This window comes from Mercenaria mercenaria, chromosome 6 (assembly GCF_021730395.1).
Source record: "Mercenaria mercenaria strain notata chromosome 6, MADL_Memer_1, whole genome shotgun sequence".
NCBI lineage: Eukaryota > Metazoa > Mollusca > Bivalvia > Venerida > Veneridae > Mercenaria > Mercenaria mercenaria.
This window is the reverse complement of record NC_069366.1, coordinates 82,212,905-82,227,319: the sequence shown is the minus strand read 5'-3', so window position 1 is coordinate 82,227,319 and position 14,415 is coordinate 82,212,905. Positions and strand designations below refer to the sequence as shown.

At 33.3% G+C, this 14,415-nt stretch overlaps 1 protein-coding gene across 1 annotated transcript in view; it reads right to left on the bottom strand.

The window, feature by feature from the left end:
* Positions 1-14,415, bottom strand: part of LOC123549904 (mesocentin-like) — a 31,615-nt gene that overhangs the window by 3,381 nt on the left and 13,819 nt on the right. The window contains exons 14-32 of the mRNA XM_053546936.1: positions 14,162-14,185; positions 13,251-13,299; positions 12,999-13,036; positions 12,508-12,531; positions 9,909-9,957; positions 9,451-9,494; positions 8,792-8,815; positions 8,549-8,568; positions 8,296-8,372; positions 8,073-8,116; positions 7,605-7,628; positions 7,274-7,328; positions 7,011-7,054; positions 2,786-2,809; positions 1,867-1,921; positions 1,601-1,653; positions 983-1,006; positions 565-616; positions 45-97 (exon numbers count right to left, since the gene is read on the bottom strand). Coding sequence (XP_053402911.1) covers positions 45-97; positions 565-616; positions 983-1,006; positions 1,601-1,653; positions 1,867-1,921; positions 2,786-2,809; positions 7,011-7,054; positions 7,274-7,328; positions 7,605-7,628; positions 8,073-8,116; positions 8,296-8,372; positions 8,549-8,568; positions 8,792-8,815; positions 9,451-9,494; positions 9,909-9,957; positions 12,508-12,531; positions 12,999-13,036; positions 13,251-13,299; positions 14,162-14,185 — 777 coding nt within the window. The remainder of the gene's footprint in view (positions 1-44; positions 98-564; positions 617-982; positions 1,007-1,600; positions 1,654-1,866; positions 1,922-2,785; positions 2,810-7,010; positions 7,055-7,273; positions 7,329-7,604; positions 7,629-8,072; positions 8,117-8,295; positions 8,373-8,548; positions 8,569-8,791; positions 8,816-9,450; positions 9,495-9,908; positions 9,958-12,507; positions 12,532-12,998; positions 13,037-13,250; positions 13,300-14,161; positions 14,186-14,415) is intronic.

Sequence of the window (14,415 nt, the reverse complement as noted above, 5' to 3'; positions counted from 1 at the left end):
TTCGAATTGAAAATTGATAAAGGAAGTAAAAAGAAGATACATACTCTGCTTCCGTTATCTTTGTCGCATCACTGGCTTTAGCACTGCCGTCAACTGCCTGAAAAAATAATACAAATTTTAATAATGTTTACTGTATTTTCATGTCCTGTCTAATGGCATTAAATATAACTATATAATGGAGTTCTGCTTACACCGTTAGTAGGGGATGTGAGGGTGCAGCACCTTTCATGCACAGACCCAGTCAAACCAAGTCTGCGATTACTTTGCTTGGTAAGCATTGCTTATTATGCTTTCAGCATTTTCCTAATGGTTTTATTATAATGCAAACAATAAAAATACATAAGAATGTAGCATTTAAATAGAGACAATAACATAGTTGGTTTGTGTCTAAATAACTTTATCAAGAAGTCTGCGACATTGCAAATGGTGAATGCTTCGCTTGTTATCAATGCATTTGGAACACATTTTCCGTGAACAGGTAACGAGAATCTTGTTTATCGCTATTCACAGGTTTACGTCTATATTGTCATATCTAGGAGTAACTGTTACAATGTAGAAGCTCACCTTAGAAGGTTCTGGATCTTTGTCTGTTGATATTGGAATTTCGTATACCTCTCTGAAATGGTGGTAGCAATGAAGCAATGAAATACATGTACACAATTTATAGACACAAGTGAAACAAATGATCAACAAGCAAATGATATTTGAATATCGTATACCTCTCTGAAATGGCGAGAGCAATGAAGCATTGATGTATATGTACACAACTGATAGATACAAATGATCAACAAGCAAATGATCGACAATGTTGAGGATATCTCGGAATGCTTTAGTTAATTATTACGCGTAGTATGTATATGATACATGTGTTCAGTTTCTTTAATTTAAACTCTTACAATTTTATCATGATTAAAACAAGTGGTATCATGTCCTACGTTATTTACCTTTCCCTAAATATATGAAATACAAAAATGATGCCTACCTTTCATCATCACATGGCACCAATCTGAAATAAAACAAATCAAATCAATTAATTTTGCAGTCGTATTATAAACTGTAAACAAATAAAAAGTGAGTTTGAGAACAAGTTCCTATTGCATAATAGTGTCATACATTCAGATAGCTTATGTTCTCCGTGTTATAGTGGTTGAGATTTACACAGTATAATATACATTTCCTAAATATTCATGACTACGACTATTGAGAGGTGACGAATATGCTTAACCTTTACCCTGCTAAATTTCTAAAATGAACTTGTCCATCATTTAATTTGGGCAGTACCACTTATCATGCAAAGGGCTGTTCACAGACAATTTACTGACTGAATAGCGAACAGTGCAGACCATGATCAGCCTGCACGGACATGCAGGCTGATCTTGGTCTGCACTAGTAGCAACCGCCAGCAGGCTAAAGGTTAAGCGAAGCTCATGTAAAGAGCACATGGTCATAATATGTGTAATATAGGTGTGTAACATTATTTCCTTTTAAAAAGTGCACATTGTCACATTTTCCCGATTGGATTAAACCTATACAACACATTAGATAGCACATGAAATTACTTTGTTTGTCCAGAACATGTAGATAAATAGAACAAACTTACTCGGCCTCTGTAACACGGGTTGCATTAGTCGTTAAGTTACTGCCGTCAGTTGCCTAAACACAAATAAGATTTCATTACAATCACGGTGAGATTTTCAAACTGAACAGTTCTATTTTATTTTTATTTTTTCCAGGACACAGTTAATGTTGAGACGTTTCATAAATAATTTTGGAAAGACTAATTAAAAATCAAAATTACTGCTTTCTAACATCATATTTTATATCTATACTATCAAATGAGTAGATATAAATTAAGAAATAAGTTACCTTATCAGGTGTAAGTTTCTCTCTGTCTGGTGGGATTGGTATTTCAAAAACCTCTCTAAAATGTTAAATCCACAAGTAATATAATTATTTCCTAATCTAAATTCTTAAAGGCATCTATTTGGTACTCTTAAAAATGGTACGCTAAAATATGTGATATAAACACATGTTCAGTTTCTTCTCCAGGGTATGATGAATGCCATTTTTCATGCTAGTTACACTAGTGTGAAACTACAAAGAGTTAAACAAGTACAGAAAATGTCTCTGTTCCCGAAGATACAAATTGCAGTGCTTTGTAAATAAGAGATACAATAAAAAAGGACCACCAACTACTTTTACATAAAGTAAATAATAAATCAGAAACATGTTGGCCAATGTATCATAGCCTGAAGATATAAAAACAATATAGCATACGAAATATTTCACATAAAAGGATTATCGATTTGACTTTCCAAAACAAGACAAAGGGTAAAATAAAACGCCCGCCCTTCTGGAGGCCGTTTAAGAGTAAACCCTTATTTAGACATTAGAACGAAAATGTTCAATGGAGATTTAAGAACAAAACAACCCTCTAGAGATCTTAGAACAAAACGCTCCACTGGAGGTCTTAGAAGGGAATGCCCCACTAGAGCCCATAGAACAAAAACGCTCTACTAGAAACCTTAGAACAAAACGCCTTACTGGACACCCAACTATACGTCTTTGTAGCAAGGTGTTGTTTCTTTTTTTCTAAAGACTACTTCTTAGAAAGTCCTCTATTTCTTACAGACTAGTCTAAGTCTTGGTTTCTCTCACAAACGTAATAATTCGCTGCAGATGTAAAAACTAGAAACAATGTGAGGAATGGCATAGTTAAAAAAATAGTGAAAATGTTTTCATAAAAGTCTTATTTAAGACAAAACTTAAGTCTGATTTAGATTACCTTTTATCTGCACAAGGCAACAACCTGAAATGAAAGTTTAAACATTATTTAAGTACTTTGCAGTTACATATTCTTTTGGTATTTTAATATTTTGCAGAACTGTTGGTAAAGGACTTCGGACACTTTCTATATGAATTTGACTACAACAAGAGTGAAACATAATCAATCAAGAAATAAATATTTAATTACATATACCATCAAAATACATAATTGAGCTTATTTCTTAAAGTCAAATTTTCAATATTTGTTTCATAAAACGGTGATATTTGCTCTAAATAGAATTACGTACCCTGTTATATACATATAAAAGCTATTTTTCTTTATACAACATTGTTCCCCCCGTACATCAAAACCATATTTGGCCAGCATATGTAGATATTAATTATACACATTTTCTGTGACTATTGTGTTGATGCAAAGGGGGGAACAGTACTTTTAAACAAAAATATAACTACAGAGTGTTCCCAAATGTAAACTAGCCAATACTTTTTATATACATTTTAAATCATTTGATAGTCACATATTTTTACATCTGTTTGTAACTCAAATAACATACAAATGTTTGAAAAGTGTGCACATAGGTATGTTATGCATGTATAGTAGTGAGAGAAGCAAATACTTTGAATTCCCTATTCTCACCAAAAAAAAAAGTCATTTTCACTCGTGGCTACGCCACTCGTGAAAATATCAGTTTTTGATGCTCACTTGTGAAATAAAATTGATATTTTTCTATTTCACTGCAACAAACAAATATACTCTATATATTTTTCATTTCTTTATTTTTTCACATCTTTTTCTGCGCGTTTATATTTATTTCTTTTGGACATATAATAAATGTCACACGTGGCGGACTAGGCCTAAACACCACAACAAAGAGGCAATATGTGCACAGCAGTTAATCTGATTCTGACTATAGTCTATCCGACAAAAATAACGCTTGGCATTGATATGCCTGTGATGCATAGGTCAAGAACAGAAGCTTCTTAGCAGGTCATATCAGTGACGGTTTCACATTCAGTGTGATATCATGAAAGTGATGTGTCAAGTCGCTTTCCATGCAGATGGCACATACAAATACGGCTAGACTCGAAAACGAACTAAAAAGTCCAGCCGAGTTTCAGGTGGAATTTGTATGCAGCGACCTGCTTCTACTTTGGCTCTACAAATGACACATTTCGAATATGTTTTGCCCACAACTTCAGCCTTGATTTACACAACATTTTCTTTAGCAGGGTTGCAGTCAGACTCATCCTGAGTTACCTTTCCGATACAGCTTCCTTAGGCAAGCCCCACAAAGAACTGTCATTTCGGATATATTTTTATTACATGTTTAAGCCAAATATTGGCTGTGCCACTGGTACTAACCCCCGCCGAGAACCCACCCTGGGCCTTGATAAGATGACTGCCTTTTCTTAGTATTAATGTTATACAGCACATACATATCTGTCATCACTTATAACAGAGCTATAGAGACAGTCATGTACATGTACTTAAATAACCAACTGAACCACTGTATTGCCACTTTTTTTTCAATTGGAATTCATATATATGAAACTTCTGTAAAGTGATGACATTATATTTTAACGGAAATTAAACATTTTTTTTTCAAAAAAATATATCCTGGCCTAGATTAAATAAGAAAAACATCTTGATAAGAACAGACACAAACCAGTTTCTGCTGTAATAAGTTAACTAACACATTGGTTTAAATGTGATTTGAAAAGATTTGGGTATTGTTTAAATACTTAATGAGAACTTTGCATTCAAAATGTAGGCTAGAAGTATATGATAGTGTCCGTAGTCCTTTATTTCAACAACAATGTTCTGCAGATGACTTTTCATTTATGCGTGTATCTTTTAACTACTTTGTCATAATTTGTTTCATTATGCAGCAAGATCATAGTATGTACAAACCGTCGTTAACTTACGAAAAATTGGAAAAAAAACTAACATTAGTTACTGCGTTTATCATATGTTCTAAGTACACTTTTTTGCATTGAAAAATCAAACAAACTAGAGCTATCACTAAAGGTGATGAATGTACCCCCCGCATGCACTGACACAGTACACTGCAATTTGACGCACACAAGATTGCATAATTATGTAGACGGTATGTATATAGACTGTATGTATACAGTATAGTAACAAAAAACAAAGTCCCATAACTATGCAGAATATTTATCTAAAAGAAGGTAACATGCACCATGCACAACTAGGGTTTGTACTGATCACTTGTGTGAAGTTTCATTAAATTGTGTGCAAGGGTTTGGTAGATTAGGCACGCACAAGATTGCATATGCAGACTGTATGTACATAGTATGTTAACAAGAAACAAAGTCCCATAACTCTGCATTTTGTGTCGCTGAAAGAACCTAACATGCCCCATGCACAACTACTGTTGTTACTGATCACTTGTGTGAAGTTTCATTAAATTGTGTCAAGGGGATGAGGAGAGATGGTGCGCACAAGATTGTGTCTATGTATATAGTATAGTAACAAAAAAAAACTAAAGTCCCATAACTCTGCAATTTTTTTTCTGAAAGAACCTAACATGCCCCATGCACAACTACTGTTGTTACTGATCACTTGTGTGAAGTTTCATTAAATTGTGTCAAGGGGATGAGGAGAGATGGTGCGCACAAGATTGTGTCTATGTATATAGTATAGTAACAAAAAAACAAAGTCCCATAACTCTGCCATTTTTTTTTCTTAAAGAACCTAACATGTCCCATGCACAACTACTGCTGGTACTGATCACTTGTGTGAAGTTTCATTAAATTGTGTCAAGGGGATGAGGAGAGATGGTGCGCACAAGATTGTGTCTATGTATATAGTATAGTAACAAAAAAACAAAGTCCCATAACTCTGCAAATTTTTTTCTAAAAGAACCTAACATGCCCCATGCACAACTACTGTTGGTACTGATCACTTTAGTGAAGTTTCATTAAATTGTGTCAAGGGGATAAGGAGAGATGGTGCGCACAAGATTGCGTCTACGGACAGACAGACGGACAACCTGAAACCAGTATACCCCCCACACACTTACAACTTTGTTGTCGGGGGGGGGGGGTACAATAATATATTTAATTTAACATGTTTTGTATGTGTAACATTTGTCTTCATTACGGAAACAGAAATTGGTACAATAATGGGATGCCAAACGAAAATAATGAATAACACGATATCCTCGTGTAATTTTTTCATGTATAAAGAGTTGTTCAAATTATTTTGTGCACGACAGACAAAAGTGTTACAAAAACGTCATTGGTTACAGAAGACGTACGTAAATTGTTAAATGCATTGTCTACGTGTTTCTCTTGGACATTGAGAAAATAAAAACGTGCCTATTGTTACGTTTTAAATCGCGTGACACCACTTCATGTTACATTTATTCATCCGTAACAGACGTTAAGTCATGTTTCTTAAAGCCCTGCTCCGCGGCTATCCAAATTCTATTGTGCGTATGCAACCCATGATTACAATAGGTAACAGTTAACGGCCACCCGCCACACTTTGGTTCATAGTTCATAGTCAAGATTTTCATGCTTTTTCAGTGACAATTTAAGGTTAAAAGGTAGGACTGGAGCAGGTCTTTAAATATTTTAAAACCATTCTGTTACATACAGATATGTCCATGGCAAGAAACTGGTTGATTGCAAAGGGTAGAGGGAGCAATAGAAGTCCTATCTTTTGAAATTACGTTTAGCCTACAGTTACAAAATGGGTACTTAAAACATCTGATATGCAAGGCAGAATTTCTAATACGGTAATTAATTAATAATATACATCCCATTTTGATTGTTAAAATGTCTATAAATAATAGTGTACATTTTTTCAGTTTTTTTTTCTTGTCGACTTTGTTGGAATTTAGATTGTGTACATACTCTTGAGCTATATATTAATAGTTAATAACATGTTAACATGTTAAGTTAAACAAAGGGGCGAGCAGTTAAGGTCGCTGATGGGGGTTAGAGCCTCACTCGGAGCGTTGAATTCTTCATGTGGGGAAGCCATCAATCAAGTTCAGTGGTACTATCCGAGTGTCCGCTCGTGAAGAAGTAATGCACGGAGGGGCACCTTGTGTGTTCCTCCATCATCAAAGCTGGAAACTCGCCATATGCCATATACTTGTGTCGGTGCAATGTTAAACCCAACAAAAAAATAAACAAAAAATAAACAAAAACAAACAAATTAAACGAAAGAAAAAAATGAAAGGAATACTTACTCGGCTTCCGTAATCTGAACTGCATCGTCAATCTCGTCTGCTGTCTATGAAAGAACAAAAATGCTTATTTATCTTGATATCAAAAAGGTGAAGGATATTTTCGTCTAGAAATGCGTCTTACCTTCATCAAGAAAGTATTGAACAAATTACATTGTAATCGAGGAATAGCAAATACTGGTTAAATATTCGGCTTAACATTTTTTTTCATATGTCATATGTTCAGAAGTTTTTTCATATGAGTAATGTAGTGTAAGGACTCTCACCTTGTCTGGTCCTAGTATGTTTGTATCCAGTGGTATTGGTATTTCGAATCCTTCTCTGCAATAATAAAAAAAACGCGGGTTAACGATTTATTACAATGACATAAACTGTATAAAAGCATAACTTTTTCGATAGTTGTACTGACCGTTTTAAGTAACAGTTTATAAACATTTACATATGCACACCATGTTTGATTTAAATAACATACAATAAGCAAGTACTTGTCAAACAAACATGAAAAATACTTCCCTTTGAATGTAAGATAAATGATACAACACCTATATTTACTTCTCCAAACGTCTGGGTAATGTAAATGTAATAATGGTTATTTACCTATCGTCTGAACATGGCACCAATCTGAAGTTGAAACAAAACATTTGCAAATGTATTTACTATTCTTCGGTGGCAAAATGCAGATAAACATATATTTTAACACAAAGCCTGCTCGGCAAGTCCAACTTTAAATGAGCTTTATTAATATCTGTTTATTAAACTGTGCTGAAAGCTCAAAAGGAACCCGTTCTGACGATGTATGGTTAAGTTTTTTCTCGTCGGTATTCAGACTCTTTACACTATATCGGGCAGTTGCGTTGTAAGAAATGAAAGAAAGCATGGGAAAACGGGTATCAATAAATAAATACCATTTTGGTTCAAAAACTTAATTTTTACGAAATTAATACGTGGTTGTTCATACATATAAGTGTACTAAGCTTCAGTGTTTTTCCCCAATCATCTGGGTAATCTAAGACTATGGGTGCTTTTAAATCCTAAATTCTGTATAAAAAAAGTACAGATACATACTCGGCTTCCGTAACCTGAACTGCACCGCCACTATCGTCTGTTGCCTAAAAAAACACATTTATTTAAATAAAGTCTACAAATATTATAAACACAATTAATCTTTCGTCTGAGAAAAGACGTTGTCATTTATACAGAATAGCATTTGAACACATGTTTTCTTGTCGATAAGCAAGCTGTTAAGATAATAGACAGAACAGTGAATAATAATTTTTACGAGTCTCACCTTATCTGGCCCTGGATTGTTTGTATCTAATGGTATTGAAATTACGGATACATTTCTGCAATATGAAAAAACAATTACTTAACATTACACAAGTACGTTAACCTTTAACAAAACATGACGAAATAGCATATTCTGAATTCTGTATTTACTTCAACAGTCGTATAAAGTCCGCAATTTTGGCAAACTTAAGAGCTTGACTATTGATAAACATGGCAGTTCATATGGTATGGAGACATATATGCCACATCTTTGCCTTGATTTTTAAATTTTGATCTGGAAAAATTCTTAAGAATTAAAATTGTCAATTTCAAGTTTGACCGTAATAAACGTTTATTATTCAGACATCATTTTGTTTTCCTTTTCATATGTGAATTCAGATTTGTATTGTATATAACATGCAAAGAAGTCCTACATATAGCAAGTAAGTTTGTTTGCATAAAAGTAAAACATTAAGATATAAACAATTCATATCTGGGAAATAGTACTGGTTGTTTACCTTCCATCAGAACATGGCACCAGCCTGAAGTGAAAACAATATATAACTATTTTTTAATATTATTCTTCATTTAAATGTTACGTGTTCTGTCCGTTTTTAAATCGTTCGGTTAAGGTATCAGGCCCGTATTAACAGTCGGAAAATTACGTATATTATCCGTATGCAATTGCGGTATTATCCTTTTTTACAGAAATCCACGTGCGCGTTCAGCTTCTTTTGCGTCCGAGGAATGCCGAAATACTTAATGAGAGTACGTAAACATACTGAAATTGCCGAGTGTCATTACGGATCCATTAACTTATTTCTACAATTCCATGCCTTGTTGTCTATCAATTTTTTTAACGAGGCTTTTAATGTCTCTTAGTTTCAAATATTAATTTGCCAGTCACTGACGTAAAATTGTTATCTTTCTTAGCTGAATTGTAGACCTAGCTGTTTTTACAATATTGGTTTCAGCTGATGCAAAAACTATGATCAAAACGAGCGCTAAATACTATATACATTGACGTATCCACAGATATTAGATTTGCATCCCCTTACGCCTGCCCGCAAAGTATCGATTTATATTGGGCTGAATTTAAGACTTTTTTTACAAAATTTGGAAATATGTGTGTTTTTAAAACCCAAAACCATTAAAAACTAAAGTTAGGCATACATACTCAGCTTCTGTAACCTGAACTGTATCGCCGCTGCCGTCGGTGGCCTAAGAAACAGAAAAATAATGTGAAAATAAGGTTACAAATGGTGTCAGCACAGTCATAAATAATTTCAATGTTCCATAGAGAGTTTATCAGAAGCGGATAAAAACCGTTTTTAAAAAAAACGCCGTTGTTTCTACTGTTATGAGAATTCAAAATATTGTTAACCTTTAGCCTGCTGTCTGCAAATGGTTCTGCCTTTGCACATCCGTGCAGGCTGATCATGATCTGCATTGTTCGCTATTCAGTCAGAAAATTTTCAGTGGACACCCCTTTGAATAATAAGTGGTACTGCCCAAATTGAATAATGGACCAGTCCATTTTAGAAATGTAGCAGGGTAAAAGTTAAATAACTGAAACAACCAATCTCATTCACCATAACAAATGTTTCCGTGTGAATAAGAACAATGGGCTCTAACCTTATCAGGTCCACCTGTGTCCAATGGTATTGGTATTTCATAACCTTCTCTGAAATAAATAAAACGCAAGTCAACAAATTATATATTACATGCAATTAATTATGTTTTAATAGGAGAGATCGTGTTTGTATACAAATCCGGTGTATTTTCTATTTTTAGAACTGATAAGACAGTGATCGGGTGGGCAGAAGCCGATCGTCCATGATTTTTGTAAACAGTGATGTTTTTCTAACGGTCTAAACTTTCTTAAAACACAAATTACATAAATAATTTTTTGATCAATGGAAAGGTTATAAAACAAGCAATTTATTGATTACTTTTAATTGTTATTTCGAAATAAAATGGATTAATTATGAACGCTTAACTTACACTGTTTTCTAAAGGTGAAAATCACTACGCCGCTTTTAAAATTATATGTCATTTAAAACTGTTATTATTTGAAAAAAGATATTTGGATACAAAAATATGAAGATCGTTAGTATTTCAAATCTTTTTGAATTTTGAAAATCCATAAATGAGCAAAAAAGTTATTAAAAATTAAAAATTCTGATTCAATACGCAAACGGTGTTAAAAACATTTGTTTTGCCAACCACCAGATAAACAGATGTTAACGCGTGACGTCACGGCGATCTCTCCTATAGAATAACGAGAAACCATACAGAATTTAAAGTAGTAACCATTCAGCCTTCTGTATGTTGATTGACTGATGAATGTATCTTTATTGCGTCTTTGTGCACTGCCACATAAAATATATATGTTTATTGCATGACTGCGGCATTTTGCTTTGAAGTTTTGTGTTTTCTAAATTCTGGTATCGCCACGGTCAGCCGTGCTCTAAATTCCGTTGCACACAGGTATCGCTCACAGTTTTTTCTGTCTGGGATGTAGAACAGTACACACAAATTAGCAAGTGTTGCAGTGATATTAATGGTATTAAAAAGGATAAGCTATATGAAATAATTTATTACTTTATTTCTGTAGTTTAATTCTCTACATCTTGATTTAAAACTTGATTTTTTAAGTAACATAAAAAATATAACTGCAAAAATGATTATGATATTCTAATCAGTTTAAAAATTCAAATTACGTTTCTGGAAAAGCTTTACAATATGCTGATTGCTGCTTATCATGTTTGTTGATAAAATTAGCCACACGTTCTCTATTTCTCCAGGGTTCATGACCTCGTTAGTGCCTCCCGGCAAATTCAAATTTTTTAGCAGTTAGTATAAATTATTTTTGAAACTCTATTTCACAACTTTTTGTTTTAAAAAATAATTGCACCAATTGATAAAGAATGTTGTAATGTGAATTTTATGCGCTTTTTATAACTTTTTTTCAGTAGTTTAATTTAAAAACTTTGCAAAAAGGGATCTCTGATGTGAAGCATGTATAATTTATGTAAAAACCTGCCCAGCGCCATCTTCTGGCTTTTATTATGCAGTTGGGGGTTTCTAATGAAATGTTTCTAAGGAAGGCTCAAGAGGGGAAATATTTTTAAATATTTTAAATTTAAGAGATTTAAAAACTGTGTTCAGTTTACTGTTTTTAATCATGCAATAAATCAGTTAGACAATACATACGCCTGTGTTACCGGCGAGTATCATCATGCTTGGGAGAATCTCAGGAAACGTAATTTGATAGCAAACTCGCCTCTACGAGGCTCATTTGCTACCCAAATTACGTTCCCTGAGATTCCCCCGCGCATGATGATAATACATAAAAGTGTGATCTAACTTATACAAACAGTAAGAAGGGTTGCCAAAAAGAATTGTTTCTATAATCATATAAACAATTTCCATTGAACAGAGATCCAATTTTACGAGACAGATCTACGAATCTATGATGTATTTGTACTTCTTTACTCAGTAAATTATAATATTAGCCATTGTCTGATTTGTTTTAACTCCGAAAACAAGAGGGAGACAAATCTTAATTTGTTTTCCTTCTGATTATACTCAATGAAAAGTTTAAAGAATGGAAAATACTCTAGTTTGGGATCCATTATTACGAATTTTGTTTATATTTGTTTTAATATTTTGTGACTATCCTTGATGAAATAAACCGTAAACTTAAGAAATAATATATTCCAAAGTGCGATTTGCTGTTAAATAAAATCACTGTCTTGTGTTCAGATCGAAGGAATTATGTTACGAGGACGCAGCCCAAGTGATATAATAAGACGCATCTGAACGACAAGGATTTAATTTAAGAGTAAATCAATGTTTTGGATATTATTTCAATTATACAACTTTTCAAGAATTGTAATTTACGTTTTCAAAGATATTTGCCATATAATTGTCTGTTTTGTGTCGTTTTTATTTCCAGCGCCGCTATAACGTTTGACGCTATAACGTAATACTTGTGACGTACACACAGTGCATGTGATGCATGATAACACACAGCTTCAGTCTTCTTTGTTTAATAAAGATATAAAGCGTGTCGTGTGTTAACCCTTATCGTGCTGGACAGGATTGATTCGGCCTTTGCGACCAGTGTTTTGTTTTCATAAAACAAAACTGTACGTATACAAATGAAGGATGTCACATTTCACTCGTATTAATCTTCCCATGCATTTGCGATATACCAATGATTGTTTACCTTTCATCTGAACATGGCACCAGCCTGAAGTGAAATAAATATTTCATTATGTTTCAGTGATTTTGCATTTATATAAAAGTATTTGGTTTTATTTCATTTTCCCCGGTATTAAACATTTCGGGGAAAGGCGGGTTAACCTATTTAGACAATTTCGTCCTGTCAAAAAAAAATGCATTGATGCCTCTAACATGAATCGAGTTGTTTCTTTAAAACGTCTCGAGATTTACATTATACTATGTTACCAGCTCAAATTAAGTACAAAGTTTAGTTTTCATTGCACGTAAATGTTGTTCAACTTTAGGCCTTTCAAATGATCAAAAGCAGCGGTTCCGCTTCCAACTTCTTAAAAGAATTGTTGCAGATATTAGATATGTCTCCCGTTGTATCAAGCCTTTATAGTTATTTTCAGACTCGTTTCTTAATATGTAAATATGGGGATATATTTTCTAAAAGCTTTACTTAAAAAACAAGAAATTTATAAAAATACATACTCGGCTTCTGTGACCTTTATTTCATCACCATCGGTTGCCTGGGAAACAAAACGACATTATTGTATCAGTAAATACTAACAAATTACTTGTTTTTAAACATCTTTAAAATGAAACCAATTTAATTTGAAAATAATCGCTGCTCCAACGAGTTACCATTGGAATACACTGAACGATGTCCACTGATAAAATATACTAATAAATAAAGCAGATAACAACGTTCACCCATTAATAGAAAATGTTCAGGAAACTAACCTGATCTGGCCCTGATGTGTCTGTATCTATTGGTATTATGAATACATCCCTGCAATGATATGAAACATAAGCAATATAATAGGGTTATTATAACAGTGGTTCGATCTGGGAAGCTGTATTCGGCTCAATTTCCGACTTGACAAACTCCACGACAGCCGAATAAAATCCCACATCTAACTAGAATTACAATAACCTTTTTATTATATACCTCCACCTCTTTGTTTGTTGGTTTTTTATCGACAGCTTTCATCGTGAATTTCCAGGTGTTAGTTTCATTCGATTAGCAAAAACATATTCATACGCGTTATTGTCTAGCAACAAATGCCGTGTGAACATTTTGAAAGAATGTCGTTTTTCAAAAAATACATTATACTTCTTATATGTAAAACAACATCCCAGCAGATTTTCTCTTTAGAGAGAAAACGTATTATACTTAGAGACTTCATATACATACATTTCATATCATTGGATAAGCTCTTCAAAACTACTGAAAATGGTGTCTAGAGATACGTTTTAGAACTGAATAAGTATAATACAAGAATTTAACTTTTTAAATGTACATGTTTAAAACAAAAAAAAAAACACACACAAAAATGAAAATGAACGTTTCTATTGTCAAAGATAGAATGTTTTTATCTACTAATCAAACAGGATTACCCCAAATGGTTTAGCCCTTTGTCGTACGCTTTTTGTTCATTATTTATTATCAATTGGATAAAAGTTTGTGAGAAGCATTTCACTATTAAACACAAGGTCATATTGGTCATACTACTTCTGAAAGAAGTCGAAATATTGCAAACGTACAGAACAACAAATAGTATTTTTTATAAAACAAATCAGTATCTATATAATACAAATGAAGGGTGTCACATTTCTCTCCATACATTTGCGATATACCAATGGTTGTTTACCTTTCATCTGAACATGGCACCAGCCTAAAATGAAAATAGATATTTCATTATGTTTCAGTGATTTTGCATTTACATAAAACTGTTTAGTTTTATTTCGTTTTTATTTCGGTTTTAAACATTTCGGGGAAAGGCAGGTTAACCTATTTAGACAATTCTGTCTGCATTGATGCCCCTAATATATATCGAACTGTTTCTTTAAAACGTTTCACGATTAACCTTATACTATGTTATTAGCTCAAATTAAGTCCGTATAT